Source organism: Nycticebus coucang, chromosome 3 (genome assembly GCF_027406575.1).
Source record: "Nycticebus coucang isolate mNycCou1 chromosome 3, mNycCou1.pri, whole genome shotgun sequence".
NCBI lineage: Eukaryota > Metazoa > Chordata > Mammalia > Primates > Lorisidae > Nycticebus > Nycticebus coucang.
In genome coordinates, this window is record NC_069782.1 from 904,857 (window position 1) to 925,075 (window position 20,219).

The 20,219-nt window shown below is 46.8% G+C and overlaps 1 protein-coding gene across 6 annotated transcripts in view; it reads left to right on the top strand.

The window, feature by feature from the left end:
* Positions 1-3,258: 3,258 nt before the first annotated feature.
* The window catches only part of BRD1 (bromodomain containing 1), a 64,105-nt gene continuing 47,144 nt past the window's right edge, over positions 3,259-20,219 (top strand). For 3 of the 6 annotated variants that reach the window (XM_053583593.1, XM_053583594.1, XM_053583596.1), the window contains exon 1: positions 3,262-3,617. In XM_053583593.1, coding sequence (XP_053439568.1) covers positions 3,440-3,617 — 178 coding nt within the window. In that variant the 5' untranslated portion in view covers positions 3,262-3,439. Of the gene's footprint in view, positions 3,618-20,219 lie in introns of all 6 variants that reach the window. The other 3 variants (XM_053583595.1, XM_053583597.1, XR_008378774.1) reach the window with 2 other exon arrangements.

Below are 20,219 nucleotides of genomic sequence, written 5' to 3' on the forward strand. Positions count from 1 at the left end.
TCCCCACGCACGCGCCCCGCCCCCTTCCCTGTCGGGCCGCGGCCCGAGGGCTGGAGCGCCGCGGCGCGCTGACGGGGCGGGGTCAGGCGGACCGCGCAGGCGCAGGCCACTGCCGGCCCGGGCTGTAGGCTGACCCAGCCGCGGTGGGTGCTTCCTACCGCTCGGAGTTCGGGGATCCCTACCCTGCGGAGCGCTTTGCTAGGTAGTGGAGACCCCGGGCCCTCTGGGCCCCGCTTACTTGGCGCGGTGTCCGCGACCCGCTTTTGTGCAACGCCGCAGGACCCTCGAGGGCGGGGCAGTTAAGTCCTTAAGTCTAAGGCGATAAGGGGCTTCCCCGTTGGGCCCGGGTGCGGAGAGTTGGGATTAGGACTTGACCCCGGCAGGGTCGGCCGGCCACGAGGCCCTGGGACCGGGCCTACATGACTGCGGATCCCCAGGCAGACCACGTAGGAATTCGAGCCTTTTCGCGGTTTGGGAAAAGTCTGGACTTTTTTTTTTTTTGTAGAGACAGAGTCTCACTTTGTCACCCTCGGTAGAGTGGTGTAACATCACAGCTCACAGCAACCTCCAACTCCTGGGTTTAGGCGATTCTCTTGCCTCAGCCTCCCAAGTAGCTGGGACACACAGGCGCCCGCCACAACGCCCGGCTATTTTTTTGTTGCAATTTGGCTGGGGCCGGGTTTGAACCCATCACCCTCGGCATGTGGGGCCGGCGCCCTACCCACTGAGCCACAGGCGCCGCCCAAAATCTGGACTTTTAAAGTAGAATTTCCTTACGCAGATTTATGTGCAGACTAGATAAGTTCTACAGACTGAATTTGGTCCAGAGCTCCCTCGTTTGTGACGCTTAGACCACCGCTGTTTATGTATGAAAAACGAGGCAAATGAGTTCACCTTATGTTAACTTACGCAGGGGTGTCTAACCTGCGGTCCACAGACTTGTGCTGATCTTTTGGGAGAGATTTTCTTCTTATCTATGGTGTAGGATATCAAGAACAGCATACAGGGGCCTTTTTTTTTTTTTTGGCTAATCAGCATTAGTTAATGTTTGTATATTTAATGTGTGTCCCAAGACAACTTCTTCCAATATATGTCAGACTAAAAAAGGTTGGACACCCCTGAAATGGTTAGGAAGTTAATCTAGCAATTCCTGCCTTAACTCAGTAACTAGATTGACTTAGGTCATGCCTCCCTCTGCTCAGAGCCCTTCCCCTTCGCGTCCACCCCTGCTCTGCGGCTGGGCTCATCACTATTCTGTTTTTGCACCACCCCTGAGCTAAGAATAGTTTTCTCATTTTTAATTGGGGGGAAATCAAAATAAGAAAAATATTTCAGGATGTGTGAAAAATCATACGAAGTTCTGATGTCAGTTAGTGTCCTAAATGCAGCTGTATTGGTGGTAGACAGCCACGCAGCCATGTGGGTTCATGGAGGTAGTGCCAACAGTGCTGTTCCTTTCAGGAGCAAAGCTGAGGAGTGGACGCAGAAGCTGTGTACTGATGAAGCCAGGCCTTCGAAGGGCTGCCAGGCTACAGCATCTGCACCTGATGAAGCCAGGCCTTCGAGGGGCTGCCAGGCTACAGCATCTGTACCTGCTCTTCCCTCATCAGTCATGCTGCAGCCACCCCCATCCTCGGTGGTTCTCCTCAGGGCCTTTGCACAGCTGTTTTCTCTGTCTGGAATGCTCTACTCTTGATACCTGCCAGTCATGCTCTCACTTCAAACCTTTGCCCAGTGTCACCGTATTGGGGAGGTTAACCTGAGTATTGTCTATAAAGCAAGACTTCTTTCCTCATCCCCTCTCCTGGGTTTGTTTCTCTCCAACATAGAGTAGTGTATCTGTTCACGGCCGGCACTGACACTCCCACTCCCACTGGCGTTGCAGGAAGGCAGGGACTTATTGGGTGTGTGCACTGACAGATTATGCCCAGGTTGATTGAGCCCCCACACTGAGCTGAGTGTGGAAATAGGAGATTGCTGGAGCTGAAGAGCAGCAATTCTTCCCAGAGGGACCCATTGGTGAGTGCTGCCCCAACCAGGGCAGGGCGACAGGTCCCTCCTGTTCCTTCCAAATTGTGCAAGCCGATCAGGCATGGCCTGTTATCTTGACTCCTCGCAGGAAGGGTCTTGATTTGTGTGTAGGGTGGCCCTATCACCTGATGTCCAAGTGGGACACATTGGAGTATGCTAATGGTGAAGCCAGAACACCAAAGGGGGCTGCCCCAGGCAGGTGACCCTCCTCTGTGCTTGGAGTACTGTGGCCCATGCAGGGTTCACCTCCAAGTGGTGTGATCTGGGATGAGCTTCACAGTTGTGAATTAATGAGTCCAGCTGGGTCAACTGACCTCGGTGGCCAATGGTCACTGGAGAGGCACAGACCTTGCTGTGCCAGGGTCCTGAGGCCCAGGACTGGAAGGAGGGTGACCCTACTGAGAGTCTCACAGCCTACAGTGGGGTGCGGGGGACGGAGCCCCACGGGGAGCTCTCATGTTTGGGGTCCGCGACACCTCTGTAATCCTCCCTGCCTCCCTTTCGGGACTATGTGCGCAGAGGAGGTTCCAGAGCTGCCCGCCAGGAGGACGGGGGATGGGGAGGGGGTCTCTTTAAAGGGAAGGGCAGCTGCACGCTGCAGGAGAAGGCTCCGAGCATTCACGATAGGGACCGCACCACACTGTCCCCCTCATTCACGTCAACCCCCGCCCGCCCCGCTCCATGCAGCAGGTGGTGAGGGTTGCTTCGCAGGGGTGGAGCTGACTCCTCACCGGGTCTCGGAAACCCTGCGCCGCGCCCGAGCCCGCTTGCCTTTCTTCCTTCCGCCGGCCTCGCCCCAAGAAGCTGGCCGCGGAAAGGCCGGGAGGGGGAGACGCCCGCGCGGGACTTAGGGACCCTCAGCACCCGCCGCGGGCCAGCGAGTGTCACAGAACCCCCACCGGCCGCCTGCGTTAGCCCCGCCTATCTGCGGCCCCGCGGGGACCCCCTCTGTGTTCCAGTCTCCTTCGGGAGCCCGGGGCGCGCGCCCATGAAAGGAGGCGATGTGAGCCCAAAGCCCGGCGTGGGGTCGTCCCCGGCCCGCGGGACCCTTGACAATCCGGAGCCAGGTCCCTCGAACAGCGCCCAGCACTCGGAGAAGCCCCGCGGCGCTGCCGGCCCGGGCGCTCTCGGGAGGCGGTGGCGGGCAGGGCGCACCTCGGGGCTGGGGAGGAGTTGCGCGCTGGCACTAGGGAACCGGAACTCGCTCCCCTTCTGTCTCCCCCTTCCGGGTCTGTCTGGTCTGCGAGTCCTAAAACCTCTTCGGCCCCCGGGGTGGTGGGAGACTGGGGGAAGCCCCTGCCCCTATCGGCAGATAGGAGCGCTCCATTCTGGAACTGGGCCTCTGGCGGGCAGGTGCTCTTTGGAGAGGCTGCCGCGGCCGGTCCTGAGCCTCGAGCTGCGCCGCTGGATGGGACGGGACGGCCACCAGAGCGAGGGCGTACCTGGATGTCACTGCGCCGCCAGTCCGGGGCAGTGGCTGACGCCGCCGGAAGCTCGTGCGGGCCAGGCGGCAGTAAGCTGCACCCCATGGCAGGCAGCGGTTCAGGTTCACCCCCCACTGCCAAGTCTCAAGCAACGGAATGACGGTAATGCCACTTCCTCTGCGCAAGAAAGGGTGAGGACAGTGGCAGAGGCAGGTGTAGCGACCTGCACAGGCCAGGCCCCCGCGCACCTCCAGACTGAGCCTCCGTCCGGGCGGAGGCCCCGAGGGTGGGATCCTCCAGCCAGCCAACTTTCCTAAAGGGAAAGGGCGAAGAGAGAGGCTGCGGGGGACTGGGAAGGGCTGGTGTGTTCAGCTGCAGCTGGACTCTTCTTGGGGTCAGGGGATGCGGTTGAAGGTGTGGTGGGGCAGTGAGCGGGCTCCAGGAGGGGACTCTGGAGAGCAAAGGGACATTTGGTGAGGGATGACCGTGGGAGAAGCAGCAGGTGAACTACCTAGCAGGGGACAGTGAATTAAGGGGAAATGGAGCTTTGGGGAGGAGAGGAGAGGGCAGGGGGAGGTTCATAACAGAAGCGCCAGGAGGAAAACTGGTGGCTCCAGGGCAGGGGGCTTGTGGCTTGGGTGGGGTGCCTGGCCTGCCTGGGAAGGAGCACTCAGGCAGAGTCCAACAGCTGGAGCCCTGCAGTTGGGAGACGAGGCCTGTGCTGGGGCCACAGTGAGCCAGGAAGGAAGGGGCTTAAGGGGCTCCTAAGCCGGTGGAGGTGTGCAGGAGGTAGTGAGAGAATGACCCAGTGGGGAGAACTGAGAAAATCCCCTCAGGGTCCTTAGTAAGCAACAGAGGCTGGACCCAGAGCCAGGTGTGTGTGTGTGGGGGGTCTCCCCAGAGCAGAGGGTTCAGGTGGACGATGTGAGTCCTCTACCCATGTTGGCATGGGGACACCAGGCTGGGGGGTGCTTCTGTCTTATTTTTCAAGGTGGAAATGGCTTTGGAGTTTATGATCATAGCTGAAATTGCCAGATTTAGCAGATAAAAATACAAATATTGCATGGGACACATGCCCTAATAGTAACAAGAATGCCATTCCTCCTAAATAGTTCAGACAGCAGCAAAAATTCTTTAAAAAAGAAAAAAAGTCACATCCCGAAAGGATAACTTTGAGAACAATTAGGTACATGTATTGTCCAGGTCTTTATACTACACTGTAGATTAAGAAAAGAAGAAATATTGTGCTATACGTACTCCTTTGTGAACTGCTGTTTCCACTTATGAGTCCCCCACATCACAGCTGTAGCTGCCTGACCCTGCATGGCAAGTGTGAGCACACAGCCCTCTGCAGTTGAGACATACCAAGAAAGAAGGTCTCGTGTTTGCCCTGGTTCCTGACATAGAGCTCCCAAACCCTGTCATTTCCTGAGTGATGGGGTGACAGCAGCATCTTACACACGGTTCCTCAATCCACTGGAATTTCCTGAGCAATACAGATACCCTTTGTTCTAATGAGGCAACTCTTGGTGGCTGTCAGATTGGGGCTGGTCACCAGAAAGACTGGAACTTTCAGACCCATTCCCTAATCTCTGGGAAGGTCAGAGAGGCTGGAGATTGAATTAATAATCCAACATGCCTACATGATGAAGTCTCCAGAAAAATCCCTGAACAGTGGGATTCAGAGAGCTCCTAGGTTGACAAATGTATCCACGTTTGGGGGGAGGGGGCACACTCCAGCTCCTTCGGGACAGAAGCTTCTGGGAGGGGTCCCAACTTTGTCTTATGATTCTGGGCACCTTTTCATCTGACCGTGTGTATCTTTTATCGTGTCTTTTATAATAAACTGGTAAACGTGTTTCCCTGAGTTCTGTGAGCCATTCTAGCAAATTATCCACCTCAAGGCAGGGAGCACAGGAGCCCCTGATTTACACCTGCTTGAGCAGAAGTGCCAAGGGCCAAGACTTCCGACTGGCATCTGAAGTGAGGGCTATCTTGTGTGATTGAGCCCTTAACCTATGAGATCGGACACTGATGCCACGTACATAGTGTCAGAAGTAAACTGAATTATTGGACATCCATTCAGTGCCCAGTTAGTTGATATGTGAAAACTGCCCCACATTTGGTGTCAGAAGCAAAGCACTCTGTGTGAAAATAAAGAAAAGACAGTTTTCTGCTTTTCGTCAGGATCCCAGGTGTGTCTGGTTTCTTTATTGAAAACAACTCACGGAGAAGCGTGACCACAGGCCAGGCACGGTGGCTCAGACCTGTAACCGTAACACTTTGGGAGGCTGAGATGGGCAGATTGCTTGAGCTGAGGTGTTCAAGACCAGCCTAAGCAAGAGCGAAAACCTACCCCTAAAAATAGCCAGGTGTCAGGGAAGGCGCCTGTAGTCCCAACTACTTGGGAAGCTGATGCGAGAGAATCACTTGAGCCCGGGAGTTTGAGGTTGCTGAGAGTTATGACACCATGGCACTCTACCAAGCAACATAGTGAGACTCTGTCTCAAAAAAAAAAAAAAAAAAAGGGCAGCACCTGTGGCTCAGTCGGTAAGGTGCCAGCCCCATATACCGAGGGTGGCGGGTTCAAACCCGGCCCCGGCCGAACTGCAACAAAAAAATAGCTGGGTGTTGTGGCGGGCACCTGTAGTCCCGGCTACTTGGGAGGCTGAGGCAAGAGAATCGCTTAAGCCCAAGAGTTGGGGGTTGCTGTGAGCTATGTGATACCATGGCACTCTACCGAGGGCCATAAGGTGAAACTCTGTCTCTACCAAAAAAAAAAGAAGCAGCAGTAGCATGACCATTATTATTCCTACACAGACCCTTCTGGATACTTCCTTAGAAAAAAGTAGTAGCATGAAATTTCTTAGCTGAAATTTTTATTGAGATAATTGTAGAGTCACATGCAGTTCTAAGAAATAAGACAGTGATGTGGTGTATGGTTTGCTCAGCTTTCCCTAATGGGACCATGTTACAAAACCATAGCAAGAGCGATAGTCAAGGCGATGCCCACGCCCTGACTCAGCCCGGTTTGCCCAGTTTTACATGTCCTCCTTGGTGTGTGCCCATTACATGCTACACAGTTTCATCCCCCAGGGAGGTTCGTGCCCACAGGCAAGGTACTGAAGAGTCCAGTTCTGCAGGGTTGCTCCTGCAGCTCTTTTATAATGACAACCACCTCCTCCTGTCCCCACCCTGACCCTAATTCCTGGCCACCACTCATCTGCCTTCTTTAAAATGGTGTCATTTAGAAAGTGTTACATGAATTCAGTCACATAGTAAGTGACATTTTGGGATTGGCTACTTTTGCTCAGTGTAATTCCCTAGAGGTTTATCCAAGCTGTTGAATAAATCAAACATGCGTTCCCTTTCTTGTTTGCTTTTTTTTTCTTTGGAACGTGGTCTCACTCTTGTCACCCAGGTAGTAGCGTGATCATAGCTCTCTGTCACTTTGAATTCCTGGGCTCAGTCAACCTTCAGGCTGTTGTTTCCTTTCAATATTTCATCTTTGGTTAAAGAAAAAAGTCACTGGGGGCCAGATCAGATGAGTAGGGAGGGAGTTCCAGTATAGTTACTAATTTAGTGGCTAAAAACTCCCCCATAGACAGTGCCGTGTGAGCTGGTGCAATCTGGTGATGTAAGAGCCATGCCTTTCTCATGCCAGGATGTTTAGTTAAGATTTTCCTGTTTTTCTTTTTCTTTCTTTCTTTTTTTTTTTTTTGTAGAGACAGAGTCTCACTGTACCGCCCTCGGGTAGAGTGCCGTGGCGTCACACGGCTCACAGCAACCTCTAACTCTTGGGCCTACGCGATTCTCTTGCCTCAGCCTCCTGAGCAGCTGGGACTACAGGCGCGCGCCACAACGCTCGGCCATTTTTCTGTTGCAGTTTGGCTGGGGCTGGGTCTGAACCCGCCACCCTCGGCATATGGGGCCGGTGCCCTACTCACTGAGCCACAGGCGCTGCCCAAGATTTTCCTGTTTTTCTATTGATGTTGATTTGATCTGCTGTGCTTCTCACAGTCAGCCAACAATTTTGATGCACACTTTGATGAATTTTTGCGGTGTTTTCATCAGTTCTTCTCATTACTGGCCACCCGGATATCTCTTCATAAGTGACACTCTCTCCCCTCAGAAAAATGTTTAAGCCATTTGTACACTGCCGTTTTCCTTATGACATTATCCCCATAAACTTGGACTAATATGTCCCTGATTTCATGTCCACTCTTGCTAAGTTTAACAAGAAATTTAATATTTGTTCTTTGCTCTAATTCAAACTCCGACATTCTCACGACGACCCGAAAAAACATGCAACACTAATGAATGCCATCTAGCAAGACACTGCCGCACGTTGACACCAACACCACCGTGACACACGGATGTGCCAAAGTTATGGACCTTACTGAGCTGTTTGTACGGTGCTTCCAACATGAGTGCCAAGTGCCAAGTTCCCGGACTTAATTATGACACTTTGTATAGGTGTTACGAACATTCACATGCAAGTTTTGGTTTTGATGTGAGCAAAAAGTCTTCATGTCTCCGGGATGAACGCCCAGGAGTGCAATTTGGAATAAGCTGCCAAGCTGTTTCCAGAATGGCTATACCATTTCACATTCCTGCCAGCAACGTATGAGTGGTTGTGTTTCCCCTCATCTTTGCCAGTGTTTGGTGTTATCACTGCCTTTTATTTTAGGCCCCTCCCCCCCCTTTTTTGAGACAGAGTCTCAGCTGTTGCCCTGGGTAGAGTTCTGTGGCATCACAGCTCACAGCAACCTCCAACTCCTGGGCTCAAGTGATTCTCTTGCCTCGGCCTCCCAAGTAGTTGAGACAACAGGCGCCCCTGCCACAACGCTGGGCTATTTTTTTTTTTTTTTTTGCAGCTGTTGTTTTAGCTGGCTGGGGAACCTGCCAGTCTGGGTGTACTGTGACCTGCACCCTACCCACTAAGCTATGTACTCTACCCAGGGCACTGGGTATGGCCATGGGCGTTGCCTTATTTTAGTTATTTGAATAGGTGTGACATCCCACTGTGCTCTGATCTGCATTTCCCATTCCCATTTTTTCTGAACTGGCATCTTCGCAGGGCTTATTTTGCCTATCCTCCTCTTGAAATGTCTCTTCGTTTCTTTTGCTGCTTTTTAAGCTGAAATTTTTTTTTCTTTTTTTTTTTTGAGATAGAGTCTCACTTTGTTGGCCTGGGTAGAGTACACACGATAGCTCACAGCAAACCTCAAATGCCTGGGCTCAAGCGATCCTTGAACTTCTGTCTCAGGCGCCCACCACAATGCCTGGCTAGTTATTCTGATTTAATTAGAGACAGGGTCTCTCTCTCGCTTGGATTGGTCTCTTGGTCTTGAACTTCTGAGCTCAAGGAATCTACCCACCTTGGCCTCCCAGAGCGCTGGGGTTACAGGTGTGAGCCATGTCTGGTCCTGCTTATTATTTCACTGTTGAGTTTTGAGAGTTTGTAAATATTCTGTACACAAGTCCTTTGTCAGACAGGTATAAATATTTTCTCAGTGTGTGGCCTGTCTTTTCATCCTCTGAACAGGGACTTTGGCAGAGCAAAAGTTTTAAAAGAGGTCCCATTTATCAGTATTTTCTTTTTTGGTGCATGCTTGTAATGTCTAGCTCTAGATCCCAAATATTGTTCCCTAAGTTTTTCCTAAAAGTTTTGTAGGGTTTCATTTAAATTCATGATCCATTTTGAATTAATTTTTGTATAAGGTGTGAGACACAAGACTGAGGTGTTTCTCCTCCTCTTCCTTTCCTGTGGACGTCCCATTGCTACGCGTCCCATTGCTATGCCACTGTTGCCTTGTTGACAAGGCTCTCCTTTGTCTGCAGAAATGCTTGGACATACTTATGTGGGTCTCTTTCTGGGCTCTTTTTGTCCCCTTAATCGGTGTGTCTGCCCCTCTGTAGTCCCACACAGCTTTGATCTCCAGGGTTGTCATCAGGTACACTGATTCTTCCTGCTTTGTTCTTTTTTTTTATTATTGTTAAATCATAGCTGTGTACATTAGTGCAATCAAGGGGTACAATGTGCTGGTTTCATATACAATCTGAAATATTCTCATCAAATTGTTCAACGTAGCCTTCGTGGCATTTTCTTAGTTATTGTATGTAGACATTTGTATTCTGCCTTTAGTAAGTTTCGCCTGTACCCATTCTAAGATGCACCGTAGGTGTGGCCCCACCCATCGCCCTCCCTCCACCCTAACCTCCCCCCTCCCTTCCCCTTCCTTGGCCCTTTCCTCATAGTCTTGTGCTACAGTTGGGTTATAGCCGTCATGTGAAAGCTATAATTTAGCTTCATAGTAGGGCTGAGTACATTGGATACTTTTTCTTCCATTCCTGAGATACTTTGCTAAGAAGAATATGTTCCAGCTCCATCCATGTAAACATGAAAGAGGTAAAGTCTCCATCTTTCTTTAAGGCTGCATAGTATTCCATGGTATACATGTACCACAATTTTCTAATCCATTCATGGGTCGATGGGCACTTGGGCTTCTTCCATGACTTAGCAATTATGAATTGGGCTGCAATAAACATTCTGGTACAGATGTCTTTGTTATATTGTGATTTTTGGTCTTCTGGGTATAAACCTAGTAAAGGAATTATAGGATCGAATGGCAGGTCTATTTTTAGGTCTCTAAGTATTCTCCAAACATCCTTCCAGAAGGAACCTATTAGTGTGCATTCCCATCAGCAGTGTAGAAGTGTGCCCTTTTCTCCAATCCATGCTAACATCTCTGGTTTTGGGATTTTGTTATGTGGGCTACTCTTACTGGGGTTAGGTGATATCTCAAAGTAGTTTTGATTTGCATTTCTCTGATGATTAAGGATGATGAGCTTTTTTTCATGTGTTTGTAGATCGTGCATCTATCTTCTTTAGAGAAGTTTCTCTTCAAGTCCCTTGCCCACCCTGAGATGGGATCACGTGTTCTTTTCTTGCTAATACGTTTGGGTTCTCTGTGGATTCTGGTTATTAGACCTTTATCGGAGGTATAACCTGCAAATATTTTCTCCCATTCTGAGGGCTGTCTGCTTGCTTTACTTACTATGTTCTTGGCTGTGCAGAAGCTTTTTAGTTTGATCAGGTCCCAGTAGTGTATTTTTGATACTGCTTCATTGCCTGGGGGTCCTCCTCATAAAATATTCACGCAGGCCGATTCCTTCAAGAGTTTTCCCTGCACTTTCTTCAAGTATTTTTATAGTTTCATGTCTTAAGTTTAAATCTTTTATCCAGTGAGAGTCTATCTTAGTTAATGGTGAAAGGTGTGGGTCCAGTTTCAATCTTCTACAGGTTGCCAGCCAGTTCACCCAGCACCATTTGTTAAATAGGGAATCTTTTCCCCACTGAATGTTTTTAATTGGCTTGTCAAAGATCAAATAACGGTAAGTAGCTGGATCCATCTCTTGGTTCTCTATTCTGCTCCAGACATCTACTTCTCTGTTTTTGTGCCATTACCATGCTGTTTTGATCACTATCAATTTATAGTACAGTTTCAGGTCTGGTAGCGTGATTCCTCCTGTTGTGTTTTTATTGCTGAGTAATGTTTTGGCTATTCGAGGTTTTTTCTGATTCCATATAAAACAAAGTATTATTTTTTCAAGATCTCTAAAATATGACAATGGAGCTTTATAGGAATTGCATTAAAACTGTATATTGCTTTGGGTAGTATAGACATTTTAACAATGTTGATTCTTCCCAGCCATGAGCATGGTATGTTTTTCCATTTGTTAACATCTTCAGCTATTTCTTTTCTTAAAGTTTCATAGTTCTCTTTGTAGAGATCTTTCACGTCCTTTGTTAGGTAAATTCCCAAATATTTCATCTTCTTTGGCACTACTGTGAATGGGATAGAGTCCTTGACTGTTTTTTTGGGTTGGTTATTGTTGGTATATATAAAGGCTACAGATTTATGGGTGTTGATTTTGTAGCCTGAGACATTGCTGTATTCCTTGATCACTTCTAAAAGTTTTGTAGTAGAATTCCTAGTGTTTTCTAGATATACGATCATATCATCTGCGAAGAGTGAAAGTTTGATCTGAACCTATATGGATACACTTGATCGCCTTTTCTTCCCTAATTGCAATGGCTAAAACTTCCATTACAATGTTAAAGAGCAATGGAGACAATGGGCAACCTTGTCTGGTTCCTTATCTAACTGGAAATGATTTCAATTTAACTCCATTCAATACGATATTGGCTGTGGGTTTGCTGTAGATGGCCTCTATTAGTTTAAGAAATGTCCCTTCTATACCAATTTTCTTAAGTGTTCTGATCATGAAGATACGCTGGATATTATCAAAAGCTTTTTCTGCATCAATTGAAAGAATCATATGGTCCTTATTTCTTAGTTTGTTTATGTGCTGAATTACATTTATAGATTTACGTATATTGAACCAGCCTTGAGACCCTGGGATAAATCCCACTTGGTTGTGGTGTATAATTTTTCTGATGCGTTGTTGGATTCTGTTTGTTAGGATCTTATTGAGTATTTTAGCATCAATATTCATTAGCGATATTGGTCTATAATTTTCTTTTCTTGTTGAATCTTTCCCTGGTTTGGGGATCAAGGTGATGTTTCCTTCGTAGAATGTGTTGGGTAATATTCCTTCTTTTTCTATATTTTGGAAGAGGTTTAGTAATATAGGTACTAGTTCTTCTTTAAAGGTTTGGTAGAATTCTGACGTAAAGCTATCTCGTCCTGGGCTTTTCTTTTTAGGGAAATTTTGTATAGTTGATGCTATTTCAGAACTTGATATAGGCCTGTTCAACATTTCCATTTCATTCTGGCTAAGTCTTGGTAGGTGGTGTACTTCCAGGTATTGGTCGATTTCTTTCAGATTTTCATATTTCTGAGAGTAGAGTTTCTTGTAGTATTCGTTAAGGATTTTTTGAATTTCCGAGGGGTCTGTTGTTATTTTATCGTTACCATTTCTGATTGATGAAATTAGAGATTTTATTCTTTTTTTTCCTGGTTAGATAAACCTTTTCCAAAGGTTTATCTATTTTATTGATCTTTTCAAAAAACCAACTTTTGGATGTATTGATCTGTTGTATAATTCTTTTGTTTTCAATTTCATTTAATTCTGCTCTGATTTTGGTTATTTCTTTTCTTCTGCTGGGTTTGTGGTTGGAATGTTCTTCCTTCTCCATTTGCTTGAGATGTCCCATTAAGTTATTAACCTCCTTTCTTTCCGTTTTCTTGAAATGCTTGCAGTGCTATAAATTTCTCTTTTAGGACTGCCTTTGCAGTATCCCAGAGGTTCTGGTAATTCGTGTCTTGATTGTTGTTTTGTTCCAAAAATTTGGTGATTTCCTTCTTAATCTCGTCTATAAACCATCTATCCTTCAGCATAAGGTTGCTTAGCTTCCATGTTTTTGTATGGGTATGCAGGTTCCTGTTGTTATTGAGTTCAACTTTTATACCATGATGGTCTGAGAAGATGCAAGGAATAATTTCTATTTTTTAAAATTTGCTGAGGTTATATTTGTGACCTAGGATGTGGTCGATTTTGGAGTATGTTCTGTGGGCTGATGTGAAGAATGTGTATTCAGTTTTGTTGGGATGAAATGTTCTGTAGATGTCTGTTAAGTCCAGATGTTGAATGGTTAAATTTAAATCTAAAATTTTTTTGCTTAGCTTCTTTTTTGGAGGATCTATCCAGCACCGCTAAAGGGGGTGTTAAAATCTCTAACTACTATGGAGCTGGAGGAAATCAAGTTGCTCATGTCTGTTAGAGTTTCTCTTATAAATTGAGGTGCGTTCTGATTGGGTGCATAAATATTAATAAAAGAAATCTCATCATATTGAGTATTACCTTTAACAAATATGAAGTGTCCATCCTTATCCTTCCTTATTTTGGTTGGTTTAAAGCATATTGCATCTGCGAATAGGATTGCAACACCTGCTTTTTTCTGCTTTCCATTTGCCTGGAGTATAGATGACCATCTCTTCACTTTGAGTCTAAATTTGTCTTTCAATGTTAAGATGCGATTCTTGTATGCAACAGATATCTGGCTTAAGTTTTTGTATCCAGTCAGCCAACCTGTGCTGACCGGTTTGGCTTGGGCTATTGCCCTGGGTAGAGTGCCGTGGCGTCACAGCTCATAGCAACCTCAAACTCCTGGGCTTGGCACCGCCCCAACCTCCATAACAGCTGCTCCGCGACCCTCGACCCGGGACCCATGCCTGCCAGGCCTCCGCATGCCCTGACAAGGAACTGCGGGAGCTGTGCAACCCTGTGTCCTCCCTCCTGTACCCTCCCTGCCTCCACACTGGCCCACTTGTCTGGCTAGGGATTCTGGTAGCCGTGTGCCCTCTGGAGCCCTCCCTGCCTCTGCGCGGAGCCCTTCTCCTGGCCAGAGACTGCTGGAGCCTTGGGCTCTCTGTGCCAAAGTCACTGGGTGCCAGGCACTCCCAGAAACGTGAGCACCACCTCCCGCCCTGTTGCTGTATCCGGGTGTGTCACACTCCGGAGCTGCTTCCACAACCAGAACTCCCTGGCTGGGGAAGCCCCAGAGGAACTACACAGGGGCACTCCCTACAAAGATCCAGCAACAATAGAGTGATCCTACTGGGGTCTAATCTTGGAGAAACACCTCCCCAACTCTGAACATGGCCAGAGGCAACGGTGAAAAACAATCATGAGGCGAAATCAACAGAAAAACTCTGGCAATATGAATAGTCAGTGTAGATCAACTCCCGCAAGGATCAATGTGGCAGACACAGCACAAGATCCCATGCACAAACAAATAGCTGAGGTGTCAGAAATCGAATTCAGAGTCTGGGCAGCAAATAAGATTGAATTAGAATTCCAAGCAGTAACCCAAAAGATATCTCAAGAATTCAACGAATTCAAAGACCAAATGACCAAAGATTTTAACACACTGAGACAAGAAGTTGCAGCCCTCAAAATCTGAGAAACACAGTAGAATCCCTCAGTAACAGAATGGAGCAAGCAGAAGAAAGGATTTCTGACATTGACGACAAAGCTTTCGAATGCTCCCAAACTCTCAAAGAGGAAGAGAAATGGAGGGCAAAAACAGATCACTCTCTCAGAGAGCCCTGGGATAATTCATCTTATAAGGATCCCCGAAAGCGACGAAGTGGCTTCACAAGGCACAGAGTCTCTTCTCCATGAGATTATGAAGGAGAACTTTCCAGACGTGCCAAGAGATTCTGAAATTCAGATAGCAGACAGTTTCAGAACTCCAGCATGACTCAACCCAAATAAGACATCCCCCAGACACATCATAATCAACTTCACCAAAACCGGTCTCAGTCTGCCCCGGAGGGTTAAAGCTGTAAGGCAGCTCAGTCCTTGCCTTTAGGCTGCTCAGTCACTAGGTTACTAGCTCCTGCCCGATCCTTGCTCTACGACCCAAGGGTGGAGCTTGCCCAGGCAATTCTCTCACAATGGCTCCCTGCGGCCCACAGCCGAACACTATTAGCTCCGTCCAGCTCAGTGGCTCAGTCTGGGGCACTAGACAATGCCCAAAGTTCTTCTCACTCCTGCTCAAGCTCTTCCCAAAGGCAGTTCAACTGAGTGCCAAGTCCAAAAACACCGAAACAGTTCACAGGTCAGGCCTTACTGGTTTGCAGTCTCACTGCTGCTTGTACTTATGGGTGTAGGTGGGATTAGGTCGATCGGACACATGCAACCACTTGCCAGTTTTCCACTGTTTTTGTCCTCCTCTTGGGGTCCAGAAGTCCCTTGCTGACTCCCTGTATCCTCAAAGGGATGATTGTAGGCAGATTCCACCAGCCAGAGATGCCTGGAGTCTTATCTCCCCAGACCAACCGTGCCCAGTTGCAGGGAAGCTGTTACTCGGCCACCACCTTGGATTGTCTCTCCTTCCTGCTTTGTTCTGTTTTCAAAATGCTTGAAATTGGAATAATTCCAATGCTTTGGAATTATTGTTCCTGAAATTCCATAGACATTTTAGTATTATCTTGTCTGTCTCTACCAAAATTCTTGCTGGGATTTTGATAGGGATTGAGTTAAATTTACATGACAATTTGGAGAAAACAGGCATTTTTACCATTTTGAGTCTTCCAGTCCATGAAGATAATATATTTCTTCATTTATTCAGATCTTTGATTTTTTTCATCAGCATTTTATAGTTTTCAGCATACAAATTTTAAGCATGTTTCATTAAATTTACACCTAGTATTTTATTCTGAGCCATTGTAAATTGTGTTGCATTCAGCGTCTCTGTGGTCATTGCTAGTAGATAGAAATAAAAATGATTTAAAAATGTTTATCTTGGTCTGGCACAACGGCTCACGCCTGTAATCCTAGCACTCCGGGAGGTCGAGGTGGGAGGATGGCTTGAGGTCAAGAGTTTGAGACCAGCCTGAGCAAGAGGGAGACCTTGTCTCAAAAAAAAGACAAAGAAAGAAAAAAGAAAATTTTTATGTTACTAGGAGTGGTAGCTCACTCCTACAAACCCAGCTCTTTGGGAAGCTGAAGCTGGAAGATCACTTTTGCCCAAGAGTTCAAGCCTGCAGTAAGGTATGATCTCACCACTGCTCTCCAGCTTGGCTGACAAAATGAGACTGTCTCAAAAAAACCCCAAAAGTGTTGTGTCCTGAGCCTATGTTGAGCTCACTTAATTAGTTCTAAGAGTTTTATTGATAGATTCCTTGAGCTATTTTGTGTACTTAATCATATCATTTACAAATAGAGACAGTTTTATTACTTTGTTTCAGATAAAAATGCCTTCCCCCCCCTTGCTTATTGCATTGGCTAGTACTTCCAAAACTATGGTGAATAACAGTGGTGAGAAGATCCTCACCTTGATCTTAGGAGGAAAGGATTCATTCTTATGTAACATTAGCTGTGGGTTGTTTGTAGATCTGCTCATTGAGTTCAGGCAATTCTCCTTTATTCCTATTTTTCTGAGAGGGTTATTTATTTATTTATTTATTTTGAGACAGAGTCTCACTTTATCACCCTTGGTAGAGTACTGTGGCATCACAGCTCACAGCAACCTCCAGCTCCTGGGCTTAGGTGATTCTCTTGCCTCAGCCTCCCGAGTAGCTGGGGTTACAGGTGCCTGCCACAATGCCTGGTTATGAGAGTTTTTTTTTTTTTTTTAAACATGGATAGGTATTGAATTTTGTCAGATGTTTTTTCTGCATTAATTCATATGATGATATGATTTTTCTTATTTTTTATTGAGACAGAGCCTCACCTTGTCACCCTTGGTAGAGTGCTATAGTGTCATAGCTCACGGCAACCTTCAACTCCTAGGCTTAAGTGATTGTCTTGCCTCAGCCTCCTGAGTAGCTGGGACTATAGGCACCAGCTACAACGCCCATCTATTTTTAGAGACAAGGTCTTACTCTGGCTCAGGCTGGTTTTGAACCTGTAAACTCAGGCATCCACCCACCTCAACCTCCCAAGTGCTGGGATTACAGGCGTGAGTCACTGCATCTGGCCATATCACATGATTTTTTTCCTTAGATTCTATTTTTTTTTTTTTTTGCAGTTTTTGGCCGGGGCTGGGTTTGAACCTGCCACCTCCGGCATATGGGGCCAGTGCCCTACTCATTTGAGCCACAGGCACCACCCTCCGTAGATTCTTAATGTGGTGTATTACATTAATTTGTGTTTGAATATTGAACCAGCCTTGCAGTGTGGAATAAACACCACTTAATTATAATGCATAATTCTTTTTATATATTGCTGAATTATATTTACCATTTATTTATTTATTTTGAGACACAGTCTAACTTTACTGCCCCACAGAGTGCTGTGTTGTCATAGCTCAACCTCAAACTCTTGGGCTCAAGCGAGTCTCTTGTTTCAGCCTCCCAAGTAGCTGGAATTACAGGCACCTGCCATAACTCCTGGCTATTTTTAGAGACAGGGTCTCACTCTTGCTCAGGCTGGTCTTAAACCTATAAGCTCAGGCAATCCACTTGCCTTGGCCTCCCAGAGTGCTGGGATTACAGGTGTGCACCACCATGCCCGGCTTCTAAAGTTTATTCTAGATCACAGAAAGCTTGGCTTACTGTGTTCTGATCTGATTCATCTACATGGGCATTGTAAGAAGCGGTGATTAACACCCACAAGCCTTCTTGTTAGCTTTATGCACTGACTAACGCCAGAAAACTAACTTCTGTCTGGAGATGTCACTATAAGGAATGTAGGATTGGGGGCAGCACCTGTGGCTCAAAGGAGTAGGGCCATATGCTGGAGGTAGGGGGTTCAAACCTAGCCCTGGCCAAAAACTGCAAAAAAAAAAAAAAAAAAAGGAATGTAGGATTGAGCTTATGCTATGCCAGAGATTTTTAAAAATTCTCTTACTTGCTCTTCTACTCATAGACCAGGAAACTAACTGAACCAAATCCATCTTCCTCAGGCTCAAGTCCCCATCTTCAGGAGGAACGCAGTGTCTGCCCCGGCTCTTGGCTTGCAGGGAAGTGTTTTCCTGTGTGGTAGGCTGAGACCTGGGAGGCCAGAATACAGGTGCCCAGCAGTGTGGATCTGAGGGCCTGTGGACGTCAGTTCAACACAGGCTACAATCCTTGTTCCTTAATGGTGGGCGTGTGGTGCCAAACCCCATGAAATTTATTCTCAAATATGCACCAATGTAAGCCTTGGTTACACAATCAATTTGTGCAATTACATCCTGGTGAAAACAGACTGATTTCTATTCTGAAAAGATGTAAATTACTAGATTTTCATTAAAAGTAAAGGTCAGTAAAAACTATCTTTCCTGAATACTGAAGTGAGAAAAATACCATTTAAAGAGCATTCTGTTTGTGAGAGGATAGTCTACTAAATTAAAGGTGAGAGACAGATCAAGAAGAAAAGGGCTTTATTTTATTCCTGCCATAAACTAGAACATTAAAAACCACTAACTCCCTCCTCCTCACCCTTTTGGGCTTTTAGCTGATAGTTACAAGAGGTGTTCCCAGCCAAGCTCTAGACTGGGGCATAAAAGGGGGACAGTGGTTGTATCTGAGGCCAAGTTTCCACCCAGTATGGCCCAACAGATGTTTACACATGGTGGGAGTGAACTACTAAGTTGATGCATACAACTGTCTTGCTGTTTAAAGAGAGATATATGAAGAAAGAGGGAGGATGGAATGAACTCCATGTTGGGTTGAAATGAGAGGTTACAGGTCTCAGCAGGAACTCAAGGTTTGTTATGAAATACCTTGCATACCCTATGTTCTGGCATAGGAGGTCTCAGCCTCACACACAGGAAGACACTTCTTTGCAAGCTGAGAACCGTGGCAGACACTGGGGTCCTCCAGAGGATGGAAACTTGCTCAGGCGCGAGTCCTCACTGCAGGTGAGGGAGCCTGAGGAACGTGGGTCTGGTTCAATTTCCTTAACAAAAAAGACATGGAGGCTGTGTGCGGTGTCTTGTCTGTAAATCCTAGCACTTTGGGATGTCGAGGATGATCTGAGCCTAGAAATTCAAGAGCAGCCAAGGCAATAGAGAAACCTGTCTATACGAATAAATAAATAAATAAAATAAAAGGTGGTGCATCCGTTCATCTTGTGCTGTGTGCTAGTCCACTGTATGGGGATGCCTCACTTTATTTATCATTTTACTGTTCTTGGACTTTTTTTTAAAACTTATTTTTTATTAGATCATAACTGTGTACATTACTGCATTTATGGGGTACAATGTGCTGATTTCGTATGTAATTTGGAATGCTTACATCACACATTCACCTCGGTTATGTAATTGTTGAGTTATTTATCTTCTACTCTTAATTGTTCTTGGACTTTGGAGGTTTTTCCCCACTATGTTGCTTTCAACACTCACAGACATGGTGCCTGATCAGGCATCTTCAAACTTCAAACTTTTTAAACAGGGGGCCAGTTCACTGTCCCTCAGACCGTTGGAGGGCTGGACTATAGTTTAAAAAAAAAAACTATGAACAAATTCCTGTGCACACTGCACATATCTTATTTTGAAATAAAAAAACAAAACGGGAACAAGTACAATCACACCACCTCATTTGGCCTGCGGCAGCAGTTTGAGGACCCCTGTGCCTGATGAACGAGCAGTCTCCAAGGCACACACCCAGGTCTCAGACGTGTCTAGGTACACACCTTGACTTCCCAGTGTGGCGGCTTGAATTTTCCCAAAGTGGCCACAGCAAATTCTCTCCTACACATGCTTCTCTTAAGATGTGATTCTGACTCTTCTCCTAACAAGAGACAGGATCTGTGTTCCCACCACGTCTTGACTCTGGATAGGCTGTCACTGTGGCAGAAGTGGTGCTTATGACTTCCGAGGCCAGGATGTGAAAAAGTGACACAGGACCTGCTGGTTCTCCTGAGACTCTTGCTCTTGGAACATGCCCACCACCCACAAGGAAGCCCCCAAGGCCCCCAGTGCACAGCCTGAGTCAAGCTGCCTGCTCCATGAGTGTGCTGGCCTGGAAGTGGGTCCTGTAGCCGCAGAGTGGTCTAGCTGTGTCTGCTGAGTCCTGCCCCAGGAGCAGATCCACGAGCAGAAGGAATGACTGTTGTTTCGTGCTACAAAGCTTTTGAGTGGCTTGTCACCCAGCAGCAGACAATGGACCCACATGTTCACTTACTTAGTGGCCACGTTGCTCACCGAGGTGACTGTATTTTTGACGTTCTGGCCGGCAGGCTGTGTGCTTCAGTGGCTTTTCCTTGCCATCACTGAGTGTTGTCGACTTTGACATTTGTGCCTATTTGGTGTGGTTTTAGTTTATGTTTCCAAAATTACTGGGAAGGTTATCAATCCCTTCC